This window comes from Nothoprocta perdicaria, unplaced genomic scaffold (genome assembly GCF_003342845.1).
Source record: "Nothoprocta perdicaria isolate Ctin4 unplaced genomic scaffold, notPer1 scaffold_80, whole genome shotgun sequence".
NCBI classification, from domain to species: domain Eukaryota; kingdom Metazoa; phylum Chordata; class Aves; order Tinamiformes; family Tinamidae; genus Nothoprocta; species Nothoprocta perdicaria.
This window is the reverse complement of record NW_020456088.1, coordinates 3,034,174-3,051,925: the sequence shown is the minus strand read 5'-3', so window position 1 is coordinate 3,051,925 and position 17,752 is coordinate 3,034,174. Positions and strand designations below refer to the sequence as shown.

The 17,752-nt window shown below is 39.9% G+C and overlaps 1 protein-coding gene across 1 annotated transcript in view; it reads left to right on the top strand.

Annotated features, from left to right (window-relative positions):
* Nucleotides 1-5,267: 5,267 nt before the first annotated feature.
* CRHR2 (corticotropin releasing hormone receptor 2) overlaps nt 5,268-17,752 on the top strand; it is a 94,152-nt gene continuing 81,667 nt past the window's right edge. The window contains exons 1-2 of the mRNA XM_026051925.1: nt 5,268-5,492; nt 5,632-5,751. Coding sequence (XP_025907710.1) covers nt 5,372-5,492; nt 5,632-5,751 — 241 coding nt within the window. The 5' untranslated portion in view covers nt 5,268-5,371. The remainder of the gene's footprint in view (nt 5,493-5,631; nt 5,752-17,752) is intronic.

Below are 17,752 nucleotides of genomic sequence, written 5' to 3'. Positions count from 1 at the left end.
GAAGCTGCAGAAATTCATCATTGCAGACCTGCATTTTTTAAATTTTTTTTTCTTTGCTTACTATAGCCATACTTCATTTCTAGCAATAACAGGTGTATTCTGTTTCTAGCAAATGAGTCTATCACCCGAAACAAAAATCTCTATGCATCTCTGACTGATATTTCTAACTGCACACAACAATTGGCAGCTCTGCTCATTCTGAGTACAGGCGAAGTACATATATTAAAGAACAGATTTCGATAAGAAGATTTTAGAGTGGTTCTCTCCGTGAGAAGAGTCTTTTTCTTTCGAATTAACTCCTGTAGCAGAATACAATTAATTGTGAGAAGTTTTATCATAGTGTGGCAAAGAGGTTAGCCATATATGACATTTCTAGATTCATTCTGAGATGTACTGTCCATCTCTTTTGGTGCTTGAGTTGTGTTTAGTTCTACGTCCTATAAGCGTTTCCTGTTCCCACTCTGAAAACTGCCTTTGCATAAATTGTTACTTACCTGGAACAAGAAGAAAAGGCAAATATTTCACCAGTCTTTGGCCATGTTGTCTTGAGATACTTGTGTACTTGTGCACTTGAGAGTGCAATCAGATCAATTTTGCAGGTTTTTTYTTTTTTTTTTTTTTTTTTTTGAGCATGAGGGCCTTCAGAAGTCCAGAAGCCCATACAGTAGTTTAGTATATTCATTAAAATATCTGATACCGTGGTCATTACCAAGCTAAAAGGTCCCACCAACTTTAAATCTGGGTTCTGAAAGGTCATTGCTTAATTTAAGAATACTAGGGAATATTTTCCAGAAATAAAAATGAGAGAGAGTTGGGGAAATACTTCTTATTGTGCCATTTGAAACCATCCTGCCTCATAAAGGTGCCAATAATGCAGAGTAGACAAATGCAAAGGTAGAGAAGTTAACTTCCCATGAGAGCAGCTGAATTGTACAAAATATGAGTTGACAACACTGTTTCTCCCATCACCCTTAATTCTGTCTCTGGACTGTCCTGTAGGGATGTAAACACTGGATTTTTACAAATTCGAACTGTATTTCTTACTCCTTCCCTTCCTTCCCCTTCATCACTGAGAACTATATTAGATCTTAGTGATGTCAATGTAAGATAGGAGTGAAGACAGGAGGAGTGAATGTAAGACAGTGAAGTCGATGTACAATAGGAAGAATAATGATATAACTAGATGGTTTGATGAATTACGTGTTTTTTAGTTGTTTTGAGCTTCGTGTGTTGAAGAGATGTATCTGGAAAGCAAAAGCTCTTTTCTTAAATAGGTAGGGAGAAATGGGAGATGAATAAAGAGACATAAAGCAGTCACTGTGGTGGGTGAAGAAAACTGGATGAGTTACGGTGAGTTAGCTTTTCTGGTTCTGGTCAAGAGGAATAAGGAGCAAACTGGCTTTTTCCCCTGCCTTGGATATTGAAATATACCTTGGTCTCTTGATTTTGTAGAAGTTGAGTGTTTGAGTAGAGGAGGTAAACTCTACTAAACCTGACCGAGGAGCAGTCAGCTGGTTTTGCAGCCACACAAGGCTGTGTTTTGGTGCTGCCTGCCACAATTAAACAGCACAGTGTCGTGTTCCTTGGTTAACTTTTGGGGGGCAAACTGAAAGATGTTCTCTAGGTTAATCTACTAACTGTGGATTGAAGAGGAGGATGAGAAATTATTTGGTTAACAGTTGTGCAAGGGCTAACATGCAAAGATTTCTATCTAGTACCAGGAGGGTATAGTAGTCCATTCATGGGTAGAGTTAATTCCTGTTCCATAAGAGCCATAGGCTGCTTTTTCTTCTATATAAGAGGTGAAAACTGTAATGTTGCAGTGTTTAAAAGTGAAGCCCTTAGAGAAAAACAAGCTCACTTACAAGCTGATGAAGTCTTTTCTGCTTGCCAAGTGCAATTACCAGCCTTCTTGGGTTGCTCAGTTATTCTTAGGCCAGATCTCTGTTGCCTACTGCTTGACATTCTCTAGTAACTCTTCATTTGTATCAAATACATCACAGAAGAGTAGCGAATCGGCAGAGAATCAGCAGTTTCAGCAGCTACAACATTTCTATCAATCTTTAACTTAATTGGATTTATTTCTTTTAAAAAGAGCAACATTTTCGCATCAAATGAGTCCAATTAACAGGATCCGCATCTGACTAGATTTAGCTAAAGAAAGGCTTTTTACTAAGTACCCAGGGAAAGTTGCAAAAGTAGTTTTTTTTCAGCAAGAGACTTTGCTGTATTGCTGGGAAGATATTATTAAACACTAGCGCTAATTTGTGGATTGTGGTAAAATAAATTATCTTCCTCATTGAGACTGACTCCCAGAACATTTGTTCATCGTCTCTATATTTATTTTGTGTCTTCTTTTGGTTGTTACATATTTGTAAGGTAGCATTATTTTCTGTGATATATCTACAGTTTCTGTTTTCTAAAGGTAACTGAAGTGAAAAAGTGATGACAGGTAGATTCATTTTAGATTGACTAGATGATTTTCTGTCTATTCTCACTGAAATGAGGATCATTTTCTTCATCCTGAAAAAAAATATTTAGTTTCATTTTGGTCTGCTTTTTGGTCTCTTAACATCTACAAGAAAAACAGTTCTGAAATGAAATCCATCTCAGAATCGCACTTTGTCGTACTTGAAAGGTTTCTTTAAAAAAAAAAAAACTGCAAGTTTTTCTGCTGAAAAATATGCACCAAGTTTTAGAAAAGTGAAACATTTATTTAATTTAAGAATAGTTTTCTTTGATTTTAGTTGTAAAAAACAATGCATTCCTCACAAAAAAAGAGAGAAGTATAGTACCCAAAGCCTCTAGCCAAGGTGCTGTATAAGTGGTGTGAGGAAACAGAAGAGGCAGATAACAAGAAATGGAGACTGTGGCCCAGACTATATGATTTTGTTCTACAGAACCAAGAAGCAGGAAAGAAACTCCAATCAGCATTCCAGACCCAGGCACTACTCACTGATCAGTTCGGCCTCAACTGAAATGGCCGTCACTGGATGCAGTGATGCCGCTAAGAATATCTCATAGCCATACAGCCATTATACAAAGATCCTCTTGAGAAACTTTTTTTTTTCTTTTAAACTTCAAAATTTTCTGAATTCAACTGTCCCTCTAGGAGGAAGCAAAGAAATTTAAAGTGTGGAGTTGAAGAGAGAGACTTTGAGACTTCTGTGAGTTGCCTGGAATTTCAGAGCTACTTTAATCCTCCTGGCTTCGGAGTTCCACAAATAGTGTTTTCTCCCCAAGGCCTCAGGTTGATGGTCATGTGGTATGAATGATGCTGAAGAAGTCTGCAGTAGTGCTACTTGGGATTAGAAATGTGTGGAAAAACAGATCTGGTGGTGTAGACAAAGACTGTTTTGTTGAAATCAGACTTCTCAAGAAGGATTCCAATCCTTCTCAAGTATTCCAATTTTAGAAGCATTCACCTGGGGAGGAGATCATAGCTCCAGAAAGAGGCAATAACCTGACTCAGAACATCAAGCAGATTAGAGAATTAAGACACTAACTAATTTGTGGATTTGGCATATTTAGAATAAAAATCCACATTCCAAAATATGATAGAACTAATTTTCTTTTTCTGTTGCAACCCTATGAAAATCACAGATTCCTCAGATGGCAAAAGAGTTACTGTCTAGTTCCTTCATCAGTGCATGTTGGTAATTTATTTTCCCTCTGAATTCTCTGAAAATTCTGAACCTGAACAAATTCTTCTGAAAGAATTTGTTCTTTTTCTTTTCATTGGAGAATGCACTTTTGCAGTCTTTGAAGGATGAAGAAATTTGATCTCAAATATTGTGAATACCTTTATGTGAATAAAGGTAAAGTCTGGGCCAAAGAAGAGGGAGAGAAAGAGATTACTGAGAGTTTGATACTACTGTTTTGAAGTCAAAATAAATAAATTTTTAAAAGTCCAATCTAAATCTAGGAACTTTCTTGGTTGTTCTTGCCTGAAGTTTCTGTGTTCATCTGTGCTAGCAGCATATATGCTTATCTTCCTTTTCTCCCAAGTCAGCCTCCCGCTTGCTTCCTGAAATCCTTCTAAATCTATGAGCCTACTGTTATCAGTTCTATCTTCATTTCTCCTTAGCAAGTTTTTGCCATTTTTTTCCTAAAAAAACTACTCATTTCTTTATGTAGCAAGACATAAAGACTGATTGTCTAGGTTGCTCTCTAGCATGTCCCAGGGCAAAGAACTTTAATCAGTTCCTCTTTACTAAGTTTTGCTTCCTCTGAGATAACCAATTATGTGAACATCTCCTTTCAAACTACATCCATCTCTTTTCTTCCTTCACCTTTCTCATCCTGTTCCATGGTGAATTTGTTTTCTCAAGCCCTTTGGTTTTCCTTCCCTACCTGCACTGTATCTTCCTCTTGCAGAAGATCTCCCTCCTGTGTCCTGGCAGAATGGGTATGAATCCTTTCTGGATGCCTTGCTCTGTCTTCTCCACTCCTTGCTCTTCTCCACTACAGAAGGAGAGGATTGCCTCTCTTTCCTTCCTTCTTCCTTGAGTATTCTGTCCTTCAGACCGAAGCTCTAATTCTGTCCCAAGCGGTTTGCCCTATCTCTTGTCTCTCCTTGTCCTGTGCTATTCCATCCCATCCCACCTCTATGAACGGCTAAAAGATGCATTGCCTCTATGCCTTGCTTTTCCCAGGTTGGATCCCCAACTCCTTCCCTTCCTGTCCCTCTTAGGCTTCCCCTCGAGATCCAGATTCCTTTATTCTGTTGCCCCCTTTCTATCTCCTTTGTCTTAAATTTCATTTTTTCTCCTCCTTCACAAAGCCTGCTCAGCATCCAGTACCCCAACTTTTATACAGGGGGAGGGTCCCTTCCCCTCTCCCTCCCTGTCCAAAATACAGAAATTGCTTTGCTTCCCAACCAGCCAGAGGAGCTTATATTAATCCAAAGCCTTTTTGTTTTCTTGACGTCCCTAACTTGCAGCGGGAATTTTTGCAGAAGCAATCAACCCTGAAGCTTAGAATCAGACTCTGCGTGTGCGTGTTAAAGAGAGTGAGAAGAGGGAGGGAGGGCGAGCAATACAACAGTCTGGCAACGCGAGGCAGCACTGGAGCCGCCAGAGCAGGGGAGACGGCTGAGAGATGCAAACCCCTCGCTCTGGGCTCCCTGTGATCCCATTGGCTCCCGAGCTGCTGTTTTAAAGCAAAGAAGAGCTCGGGGGATCGAACTGCACAGCCAGGCGCAGACTCTGAGCCAAGTTGCCAGCAGGCTGGGAGGGAGAGAGGCGCGCACACGAGATTGCAGGGTGTCCGCAGATCGATGGTCATTTGCTTCCAAAGAGGAAGAAAGGAGAGGGGACAACAACGAGAGAAGGGGAAGGAGTCTCCTCCAGTCCAGTAGCCCCAGGGGGGAATGATGGATGTGACCATATCTCAGTTCATCTTAGAAGAATTTGATGCCAACTGCAGCCTCCTGGATCATTTGCAAGAGACTTTTTTAGAGAGTTCCTCTATCCCTTTCATGGGCTTTGATGGTAGGAAACATTACCTAGCCCTGGGCTTGGAAAAGCTAAGATTCACAGTTTGCTTTGTGATGCACAGCATGTCGCTTTTGTGCTTTTTCAACTGCTTCTCTTTCCCTTTTCTCTCTCTGTCTCTTTTTTAATGCAAAAGGTCCATATTGCAATGCCACCACTGATCAGATCGGGACCTGCTGGCCCAGAACCTCCGCGGGGGAGCTAGTAGAGAGACCCTGCCCGGAGTTCTTCAATGGGATCAAATACAACACCACGAGTAAGTACAAACTCCTTTTCTTCTGCATAGATCTGTGCTGCAGAGGCACATAGGGAAACTTAAAATATCTTTCCCATAAAAAGAAAAATACAACAGCAGGAGAAAAAAAAATAACAAATAACAACAACAAAAGTGTTTGCCTGGGAATCAACATTTCCTCCACATTCCAGCCTGTGCATTCAAAATTCCTGCCTGGAATGATGCAGTTTTCTCAGAAGCATAGCATTTTGGGCATTGATTCTTCTTTTCTTAGGTGTGTTTAGGTAGATCTGTGCAAAATTATCCTCTGCAGTTTAAGGACACAATGAAATGCCCTGTGCTGAGTGACTGTGTGTTTGATGGTGTGTTTATTCCAGGTGTATGGCGATATGTATGTTTAAAGGTACTTGAGCCTCAGTCATCTGGTTAACGTAGAAATCCTCTGTCTTGCAAAGCACCTACTCTTAACACCTAAGAACTGTGTTTTGAAATGACTCTCTTTTTGAGAGGCTGTTTGTGTGAACAGAAGGGACTAACTGGACTGGAAGTTATATCTAACAAGCAGAAGTCTGAAGTCTGGAATCTGTTTAGTAACTTCATTGGCAGTTGGCTTTTGAGACGGGTGACTGCATCGGTGCTGCAAAGGAAACAAGAGAGGATATTACAAGGCAGATAAAATTCAGAGCAAGGGAGTATGAGGACTCCTTAGAAATCTCTTGGAACTGACAATCTGGTCTTAGAGGTAAACAATCATGATGACTCACTAAGAATTTATTATTCAGGCTGTGGGACCCAGGCACTCATTTCCTTTTCCTTATCTATCAATATTGTTCAGACCTTTCATTAGTAGTTTTTCACTTATATACATAGCTCCAGCTATGCATATCCCACTTACCTGCCAGGTATTTTCTCAAATGATTTAGGGTGCTTTTGACTGTGTGGACATTTTGCTGTGTATTTCTCTTCTAATTTTCACTAAGGTGTTAATGATTTAATTTTATTTTAGGGTTAATTTCACAGGAGTATCATTCACAGTAAGTCCAAAAAAGCATGACTCTATCATCTTGTCACCTTGTTTTCTTACTCGTGAAAATGAATTTCCTCTTTCCTCACAGGTATCAAGGATCAGATTACTTGACAAAAGTGCTATATTTATTTCCCATGCAAACAAAGTTCTCTTCCAATTCTGTTCCTGGGGACTAAGTTCTGCCATTCTATGAGGGCAGCAAGAAGGTTACCTCAGAGGACTGTAGGATCATCCTCAAACATGTATTCTCTGACCTGTGTGCTTCACAACAATATATGTAGTCAAAGACAAAGAGCTGGGTTGTGTTGCCTTTGATGATAGCAAACAGTCCACTACCTTCCTAGTCCCATTCAGTGGAAATATGTTAAAAGCTAAGGACAATTTAGAGATGAGGAAGTGTATTAGAGCGGAGCCTATGAGATTAATCGTAGAAAGGGTATGTGAAAGAAACTGAAAGATTTTTTTTTTTGAGGGGGGGAGGAATATCAATATTCCCTTTGTGGTATTTTTGCTTTTCCAAGGAAAAAAAAAAAGAATGAAGGGGAAAAAAAACAGAAATAGATGATTCCTTATTTATGTCATAAACATGCTGTAAAGAATTCAAATGACTTCCCTGTGCAGGGGATTAAAATTAAAAACAACAGCAGCAAAACCTTAAATACCCAAGCACATTTTGACCCTTAGTGTTTTCAATATTTCGTCATTGACTTGATTTAAAGTTCTTCCCTGCTTTCCTTCTTCTCATATATGGCTAATATGTGTATTAGATTTCTAGTAAATTTTCTTTAATTCCTTGCTCTTAAAACAGTGATGTTTCTGTTTTAATTAAAAATATACTTATTAAGAAATTATACTGAATCGCTGAAATGTTATTTTATCATAACCAAGGAGAATATGTGTTTTTATCCTTTCAAAACGTAATTGTTCACATTCAGAAAGTGTATGTTTGCAGGACTGATTGATAGTCTGAGCATACTGGTGCTCAGATCTATAACATATATGGCTTGCAATAGAGAGCTAACCTATAGAAGCCTTGTGGTCCATCTTGTGCTCCCTTCTGTGTGTGTAAATTGTCCAAGTCCTGGGACAGAAGAGGAAGAGAAGAACAATACGTAGATTTGAGTTAGCTTGTAAAATAAACAGCTTCTCATGGTTTGGTAGTTTGTGATTACGGTTTGGGAAAGCAGCAGGACAGCAATTTAAACTTTGAATACAAAGACACAATCTCTTTTGATTTGAAATCTGTGGCAGCCGATAAAGAACATGTCAAAAGTTTGAGTAGGTCCAATACTGATGCAGTCTGACTGCTTTTACCTGCATGATTTCCCCAAGTTATTTTATGGGATGCTTAGAGGGCCATTTGTAGCAGGACTCAATAATGCTTCAAACCCAGACTATGCATCTAATGCAAATAATAAAGTAAGCAGAGTCAACTGATAAACAGCAAGAAATAGAGCCTGCAAATGCTGGAGGTGATTAATCCATCTGTAAAGACAAGTTCTGATTAGGAGATGACTTGGAATAACACAAGATTTTTGCCCAGGACGTGTAGTGTAATTTTGTCCTATTTTCTTTCTTCTGCATTTTGGCAGGGAGAAAGGACGAAATAATTGTGTGCAAAACTGTGCTGGATTGCGTTTGAGAGAGAAATGGGAAAAGTGCAGAGCAGGCAGTGTGCAATGCCTTTCTTCTACTAATGGCTTATCCAGGGCTGGATCATAACTCATCTATTTATTACGCTGTCATGCATCGCTGGTCTGAGAGCTGTTACCTTGTAGGAACTATAGCACATTTTTTATTTTGTATTGCTAGGGACATGTTTGTCATTTTTATATATATATGCCTTTGGGGGAAATTTCAGCTTTTTTTTTTTTTTTTAATCAAGGTCTCAAAAGATTACAAGCTCCTACTAGTATAATCAGTTAGAGGACAGGAATAGAACAATATACCAAGTCTTGTGTGTGTGAAAATTTAATGGAAAACTTAGACTAGCATTTTCACCTTCTAATATGCCAGACTTGGTCAAGCATAAGACACAAATCCTCCAGAAACCAGGCTCCTGGTAGTCACAGGGTTGTTCATCTGACTTATTGCAGTCTCAATGTATGGAGTGTATGCATTCAAAATAAAATATCAAGTAGCAGCACCACTCAGTGAAGGCTTCATATAGACTTACCCATGCTTGGAATCTCACTCAGCACCGTAACGTTGTGATTGATTGTCACGCTGTCTAACACACAAGCCCCACACACACTGTCAAATCCTGAAAAATGTCAACAGAACTTAACCAAAAGTCGCAGATTTAATGCAAGTCACAGATTTAAAAACATGAACTATCAAATAAACTGTTTCCAAAAAAAATCAGATTTCCGTTGTAACTACAAAAAATAATCCTGATGAACTTGTGCGTGTATGTCTGTGTGTCTCTTGGGACCTGCTGAGTGACACAGATAAGTTTCAGATGGATTCATAGAACAGAAAGTCTGTCAGTCCATGAGTATTTCTCATCTCTGATACTTCTATTTTGATTTCCTTTCTCTCTTGTTATTTGGGAAACAAAGTCATGTTCACAAATCAAAATCTGATTACTCTAATATGATTTGTGAACATAGGAAAAATATTCTTGGGCCAAGGATCTAAAGATGACGCCTTTCGCCTGCAACTTTGCTTTCTTTTTGCAGGAAAACTCTTGTATATTTCTTAAAAGAAAAAAAAAGGAAAAAATATGTAAAAATTATGTGTTGGTGCAGTGTGTTGCTTTGCACTTGTCTCTGATCGGAATCTATATATAGTTAAAGATGACAATATGATTACTGCCCTCTAGGTGTGTTTATGCTTTGACAGTGTGAAGCTTTTATTCTCATTTTAGAAAACAGATTAATTCACTTATTAGGCTTTCCTGAAGCTTGATTAATTCAGCAAATGGGCAGTAATGAGACTCTTTCTGCTGCTTACAAAAAAAAAAAAAAAGTATATATATAAGCACTTATTGCATTTCCCCATGTCACAGGCTAAAGTATGCCTACTTTAGCTCTTTCCTTTCCCTACAAATTGTCCTTTGCCGTGGGGACTTCCAGTATTTCATAGTCATCTAATGGGTGGTGATGGGTGGTGACACTTGTAGCCTTCGCTGCCTGATCTGAGTTTGTCTACAACATCCAGTGAAGGGCATGTTTCTGATGAGATAAGTCCATTGGGGCCTGGATTGCTTGGTTTGTGATAGCTTCAGGCAGAAGGTGGAAGCACTGCAAGGTGTCCAGCTTTTAGATTAAAATACGCAAATGTAGTTATTTACATGTAGGTTATCAACAATTAAGCTAAATATATAGGCTCTAGTACAAGTTAATGGAGCTCAAGGGACTACAGATGAAGTATGGGAATTTACTCAGCTCTGCTTAAAGTGAACACCTACAGATCAGCTCAGCAGTCCCTGCACATGTGCTAGTGCCATTGGATATGTCCAGGGGGGTCTTACCTGGCACAGAACTCTAGATCTTCTGTAGGTGTGTTTACCTTCCAACCTCTATGAGTCTTGCAGATACACTAAGACAAACGTTATGATGCCAGTCAGATAAATCCATCTCTGGGCGTTTGTTGAGCTGAATTGGACCTACATCCAGCGATTGACCTCAGGAGATCAGAATCCTTTTGTGATCACAAAAGGTCTCTACAGCTCTGATCCTCTCTCTTCAAAACAACCTTCCTCTGAGTTTAGGAAAGCTCTTTGACAGAGATAGTCACTTCCTGTAAGTGTTTTTCGTGTTACAAAAAGAGTCCTCATTTACTGCAATGACTATGCTGCTGAAGACAAGCACATGAGCATTGCCAACCTCGTGCTGTTGGGAAGTCCCTCCTTGTTTGCCTGTTCCTTGTCCCATGGTTATGTACACCACCTTTTCCTATGTGGCCCTACATCCACCTGCCCTTGCGGAGACTGACTTTGAGGAGATGGGAGACCAAGCAACCAAGATTCTTGTTTAGTGTGGACAGACATGGGAGAAAGCAGGACATAGACACAAGTGTGGTGGTTGTACATATTGACACTGCTTGCTCCACACCGACTGAAAAATTCCTATAGTTCCTATAGTATCACTTCATCTAGAACACTGGCTAATAGTCTTTCAATAGACTTTTCTATTCTGAAGAAAAGGTGAAGTGAATTAATAGATGCTTCTTCTTTCCAGTCCCTCTCTTTATGAAGAGATGATTTAGTTTATAAAAGGCAGAAAGAACTAATTTTCATAGGTTAAATGGTCATTCTTTTCACCAGATCTAACCTTTGCTGCTTTTCTTTCTGATTAAGCATTCTTCAAAGTTCTTCTTGAGCAATGGTTTCAGCTTGTATATAAAACTTGAGTCTTCCTTGGAAATGGTCAGTTTTAGAGCTTAGTTCATACTACAAGCGGGACTTGGCAATTAAAGAAATCTGAATTTCTATAAATGACTGGCCTAGAGGCTCTATTAATATTTTCTCAGTGTTTTATCTATCTTGTGTATTTTAACATCTTGAGCATTTCTATGATCACATTCACATCACTTACTTTCTCTAGTTTATTTCTAAATGATGCAATTTCAAAGCTAATTCCGCTCCTAAAAGACAGCATTCTTTATGCTCTGGAAGAATAACTAGGAAGAAAAATAAAATGCCAGCCAACACTGCATTGCTAGCCTGAGCAGTGATTCCTGGAGGTATAGCTGGGTGCACTGAAGAGCAGCAGCTAAAGTATGGGCTGGAAAGAACAAGGTGAAAGAGCCTGAAAACCAGCAGATGTTGAACAGCTCTGGTGTACAGGCATTGGGACTGAAGGGCTCTTTATATATTTAAAACACACTGCTGGGCGAGGAGAGCTGGAGATCAAATATCCAAGTTCCTCTTTTTTGCTAAGCTGTGCACATTTGTTTGCAGACTCAAGAAAGTACTGCTGAGGCCTAAAACTACCCACCCACCCGCTTCCATCTTCTGTGCTCTTCTTAGGTAGCCAGGAGGCTTTTCCTGCACCAGACTATTTAAGGATAGGAGAAGATATTGGGTAAAAAAGTAAATTTGGTAACCAACTTTAACCATTTGCTTATTACAAAAACGTGAAAATCAGAGCTAGCAATCTTGGAGGAGCCACGTTTCAGCTATCCTGAGGTAGTCAACTTGATATTTGCCAGTCCAGTATTGGTATCTGAAAACTAACAGAAATGGGCAGATGGGAAACAGGGTGAACACGGCAGAGGGAAAAGAAGTCCAGAATTGGAATTCTGGAGGGAGGAAATAAAGTGTATTTTTAGTCTCATAAAGTTTCTCTCTAAGGAGACTAAATCTGCAGTTGATTAGGTCAGCTTGACTCTGATAGTGCTGTTTCCGGATTAAGATTTCAACCATCTTTGTTCATTTTCTCTTGTTAATTTAGGTTCAGTTCTTCCATAAATATGGCTGTGGGAAGCTTTTTGTTCCAGTGTATTTATACATGGAAGCTGTTTTACACTTTTGGGGTTTTTTTACACTTTACAATTTTTTCTTTCCCATGTAAAGTATAATTTTTGGTAAGCGATCATATTGCAGCTTGGAAGAAGAGTGTTGAAAACAAAATTTAAAAAGAATGAAAATAAACCAACTTTCCTGTTCCTGCTACTGCCATCCTCTGAAATAGGTGATCTTTTAACTGAGGACAAAACAGAAGTTAATCAAGTGTAGTAAAATAGGAATATTAATGCTACTTGAGTGATCTCGAGGGACCTTTTCTCTAGTTAATTAAATACTGCTTGGTATTTTTGTTCTTTGCTGGTAAGTTAGGAGATGACTGTGTTGTGATCCTGTTGTACCTCATGGAGATTCTCTTAACATTAGGCATGTGTGATTTCCAAGGCAGACTTCATCCATTTTCTAGAGCCAGGAGCTGCTACTGCTGTTGGCACCAGGCTTGTCTGATCTTCCAGCGAGGTAAATCAGACCTGGCTTCAGGGGCTGGAGGCTCAGGTCCTTGCCGTGCCTCAAGTGGTATTTCAGGGTGCTGGTCCTGAAATTGTGGCAACGAGATTACTCCCATTGAGTTATTGAGGAAAGTGACAAAGCAGTGATGGGACCCTGAGAGGACAGCCGCAAGTCTTTTGAAGGGTGAGAAATGCTAGAGCTCCCCTTATGTTTTAGAGGGTTCTATGACCTTCTCTCTCAGGATGTTGCCTCAAACCCTTCTCCATCTCTTGCATGAGATAGTGAGTGGTTGTCTAAACTGATAGCAACTGTCAGCTGGTAAACAGATGGATTGGGGCTCAATTTCTTCCCACAAGTTAGGAAATGCGTGGCACTTGTAAAACTGGTGGCTTGTAAAACTGGCTTGCAGCACCGGGGGATAAGTAGAGGGAACAGCATTGGAACAAATAGGAATGGGAAAGATGGAAATCAAAACCACAACAGTGGAAACAGTGAAAATTCCCCATCACACAACACTGAACTGAGTGGAAAAATCCCATGCACTCACTTCTCATGTGGGGACTCATGGATGTGGGATTTTCTTCATTTTCCTGCCACCAGCTTTCCATCCAGCCAAGCTGTGGGAGGGAGAGGATCGAAGCCCTGCAGAGCAAAGTGGACCCTGGCTGTTCTCTCCATTTACTAAGCGCTAGGGACTGTCTGTGACCGACTGAGTTTCATCGTTGGTATTTGACACGAGACTTTAGGGAGAGTGTCACTGAGGGATTGGCCACCCGTAATTCCTTCTCGCAGCCACAGGGTGTCACTTAAAGTGCAGGTAAAGTAGGTGTCCTCAGCCCAAGTACACAAACTCAGTTGGGGGTGGAAATGATAGATGGGGTAAAAGAAAACTAGTGTGAAGAGTGGCCCTGGGATTTGGTCTGCTAATGACAGTGCTGCCTCTGACACTTCCACATCCTACTGAGTATGAAGAGAGACTCACTGAATGAATCCCTTCAGTGAATGAGGTGAGGGCAAGGACACAGCAGAGGAGGCTATGGAGGATGTTCTGGAAGGAACCTTGTTGTCCCCACCTGTTTGGAGCACCTGCTGGGGAGTAGGTCACTGGCTGATAGGAGGCAGTGGTTTTACCAGAGCTACTCAATAAGGCTGCAGGAAGGGAAGTGCCAAGTTCATTCCCCTAGAAGATGGTGTCTGAAGACATGGAGCTGTGTAAAGCATGTATAGTCATTCCGGGATGAACCATCTCCATCCAAGATGCTTCACCAGGCAACCAAAAACCAGCACTTGGATGAGATAAGGATTCCTCCTTGTTGTCATCCCCATGTTAATTACTCATCTTCTCCTTATGCATCAAGCTGATCTTTCTTGCATGAAAGCTGTTTCCTGATAAGAACTTTTTGATTCCCTCTGTAAACCCCAGGATGCTAGACAGAGGCTTCAGGGTGTCTCAACAAGAATAACAAATAGGTATATTAACAGTTGGCCAATATTTTTCTCAGCTGTGGGGCTGGAGAGCTTGCCTCCTACTGACTGTAAAGGCATCTCTCCAATTCCTGTTGGAGTGGAAACTCTAATAGTCAAATACTGACTGTATTTATACTCTTTGTACTTCCTTCTGTGTTCTTCAATGGCTATTCATGGTGGGAGATAAGGGTAATGGTTAATCCTTGGACTTCTGTAACTTGTAAGGGCAATACTTCAAGTTTTGTTGTGGTCCCAGTAAAGTTCACAGACTGCAAACGTCATTCAAGACCTTGCTCGTGTTCTGCTGCCTTGTGAAAGGGGCACTGTTACTCAGTTTTGAACTCCAGACTTTGTTCTGATTTGCTATCCAGATTGCTGGATTAACTGAAAAATGGTGTCCAATGAGAAATATGGTGTCCAATGGCAACTGGAGGGGATGGATTTTTAGTAAATATTTTTATTTCTTAGTTTAATTCACATCAGATGTTACTTGTGGAGTTTTAAGTTATTAGCTCTCAGGATGAATCCTAAAATGAATAAATCTCAGATTGCTCTATTCTGATTTCTTTCTCTGCAGTGCTGGGAATAACAGAGGAGTAGATTCGGTTCAGTATGAGACTTTTGCAGTGCAAGTAAGCAACAAGCAGTGCATTGAAGCAAATGATAAAAACAGAAACTGGCTTTATGTATTTTTTTAAAACCTTCTTTAATGAAATCCCATATATATACACATTTGGTTCATTTTGTCTTGCTAGTCAGAATTTCCCACTTCACAGGCTTCATGATTAAATGTACATACTTTTCCCATGACTGGTCCAATAATTCATATTTCATCAATGTCTCCCTCTCCTTAGGCCTCTCTAAAAATGAATGTTTCCACCTGTTAGCTGGCAGTACTGCACCAAAACTGTCTATAACTAAGGAAACCTTCTATACAACACTAAAATATGAAGAGTCTTTTCTTCTTCTGTTCTCTTTTATTCATGAAGGAACAGTGAGATCTGTTTGGATCTGTCTTGTGCTTCAAAGCCTCAGTCAGAAAATATGACAGAGGTGAATCAAAATGCAGCTACAGTGCTAGTGGTGAATGATTGTATTTTGCAGCCAAGATGTTCTCCTGCAATGATTTCTTTATTACAGATAAACCAGGGAAGAGAGGCTGTAGTAGTCTGGATACTGGGATCTGCTGCAAGTTCTTATCTAGAGGAACTATCTTAGCTACAAGATCATACACCAAGATCTTTCTCCTTTAGTTGTCACTATCCACCTACAAACCAATTCTCAGCCTCGCCATGACATTTTTGTGCTAATCTGTTCTTAATCCCTTTATCTTCCCTGCTCTTGTTGCATGTTTCTCTTGTAAAACAAATTCTGGCAACAATAGTAATATTAAATTTACTGCTACACAAGCTTCTTTGTGTTTGCTACTTTGCTTTATTCATTCAGCGAGCATTGAGGAAAACAGAAGGGCCTGTGAGCTGAGTTTTACAGAGGAGTGTGCCAGAAAAGAATGAGCATCATAACAGTAGGTTTCAATTTAAAACATTAGTGAATTCAGAAAACACTTTCTTGTAACTAGAAATACAATAACTGTGTTTGATTTTTCAGAGAACGAGTCTAAGATATTTCCTAGAGATTCCTATTACACTGATTCTCTGTTAGATTTAAACTGCAGGTCCATACCTGAGTCACTGTGATTACAGCAGCAAACTGTAGATGAGCAGAGGTGTAACACCTGGTAGCTCATTCCAATCACAGGGCTTCAAGAAAATTTGTGGTCTTACCCTTTTCATCGCTTCTTCAACTGGTGGTGTGATCTGCATAGCTCCTGACTGCCTTGACTAGGTCCTCTATTTAAATTTTATTCCTTATTCCCCATTTTGTAACCTGACAAGGCACAGAAAGTACCATTAATGGGGCAGACTTCTGAGTGAGTCATTCAGATGTTCTGGGACCATATGGTAACTGACTGTGTGCGCAGTCACTTTCTGGTAAACATTAGCTAAAATGCATTTCCTTATATTTTAGGGAAAGAGGTTCCTTTAGCTGTGCTAAGTCAGTTGTGTACTTAAATCCCTAGGTTCATGAGCAGCTTTCAAAACATTACTCTGATTTGCCCAGTATTTTCTGAAACTGAAGTGTGTCTATTAATTTTGAGGGCTTAGCTCAGAAAGTTCTAGATTAGTGTGGAAAGAAGACATATTGCAAGTTGGACTAGGTGACTTTTATAGGTCCTTCCAACAAGCATTTCTATGACTTTGTGATTTATACCATGTGATATAACAAAATAAGAATGGTCTCAAACTCATGCTTAGATTCTACATACTTCACCGATTGACATGTATATTTATGTTGCACCATTTTTATTGTTTTAGTTCCTGCCTTGACTGCTTTCTGGGGAATCAAGTGAGATCACAGGGCACTGACATTTGTCTAGTTGCCATGTTACCTTAATGAAAATCAGCTGAAAAAGGCAGGGCTAATTGCTTTGATTTAATCCTTAAATGTTGATGACTCACTGATGGCTCATTCAGGAAAGCAGATACTCAAGGTAGAAGCACCAGATAAAAATAAAGTTTAGTCTTTTTTTGAGATAAGGTTATGCAATTTAAGTACTAGAAGTTTCAAAAGTCTGAGTACTGTATGCTGCTTGCTAGAAACTTGAACTTTGGAATCCACATCCTCTTCCATGTTAGTGTAACAGGAATAACCCTCTTAATCACTTCTCAGAAGACAGCACAACTGATTTGGTCCAGATGTCCTTGTGATAAACCTGGAGTTTGCATCCAAACACTGGGGAAAATGACTGATGCTGGAGTCTGTGCCATACCTGTGAGATGACTTTTTCTGAGGCCATCTGGGACAATTCTCAGAATTAAAACATTTTTCATCTCACTGGGACTAAGAAGTTTCTCATTGTAAATTTCTTGCTGTTCTGCAAAAGCAAAGGAATTGCACAAAACTGCAGGGAGAGTGGAAATATGAAGGAAAAGAAAGGATGGCAGAGAATAAGCTGGCCAGAGGAAGACCAGAACATGAGCCGAGCAGATTAGGAATAAGAGAGGGAGGTTAGTAATTGAGGTGAAGATGATTGGAGAGACAGAGACCTTGTGCCTAGAGAAGAATATTTATTAAGTCTCATGGTGGGAATGAAAAAGAGTAGAGTTGATGTGAAGGAGCTTAGTGAATGAGTTCAATGAAGTAAGATGTAGAAGTACAGTTGTGCAGGAGTAACAGCAATACGAGTGGGCAGCATAGCATGGCATGTTGTGCAGAAGTGAGGGAAATTGTCAACCATTTCCAAGACAAGAGAGAAAACGTTCTGAGGTTAGATGGGAAAAGAGCAAAGCAGAGCACAGATGAGCAATAACTCCTCAGATGCTAATGCAGTAGAGGAACACAGGGCATGAACCCTCACAAAAGGATGAGGCACATTAAGAAGCAGAGAAAGCAACAGGGAGGAAGAATTGGAGTGTCGTGCAAGCCAGATGCCAGCTGTGACACAATGAACAGACAAAATTCTGAGCTTCTATCCCAAAAAGCAGCAAGGGAGAGAAAGGAGTTATTAGTTAAACAGCAGATATAAAGGGCAAGTGTGATACATGCTG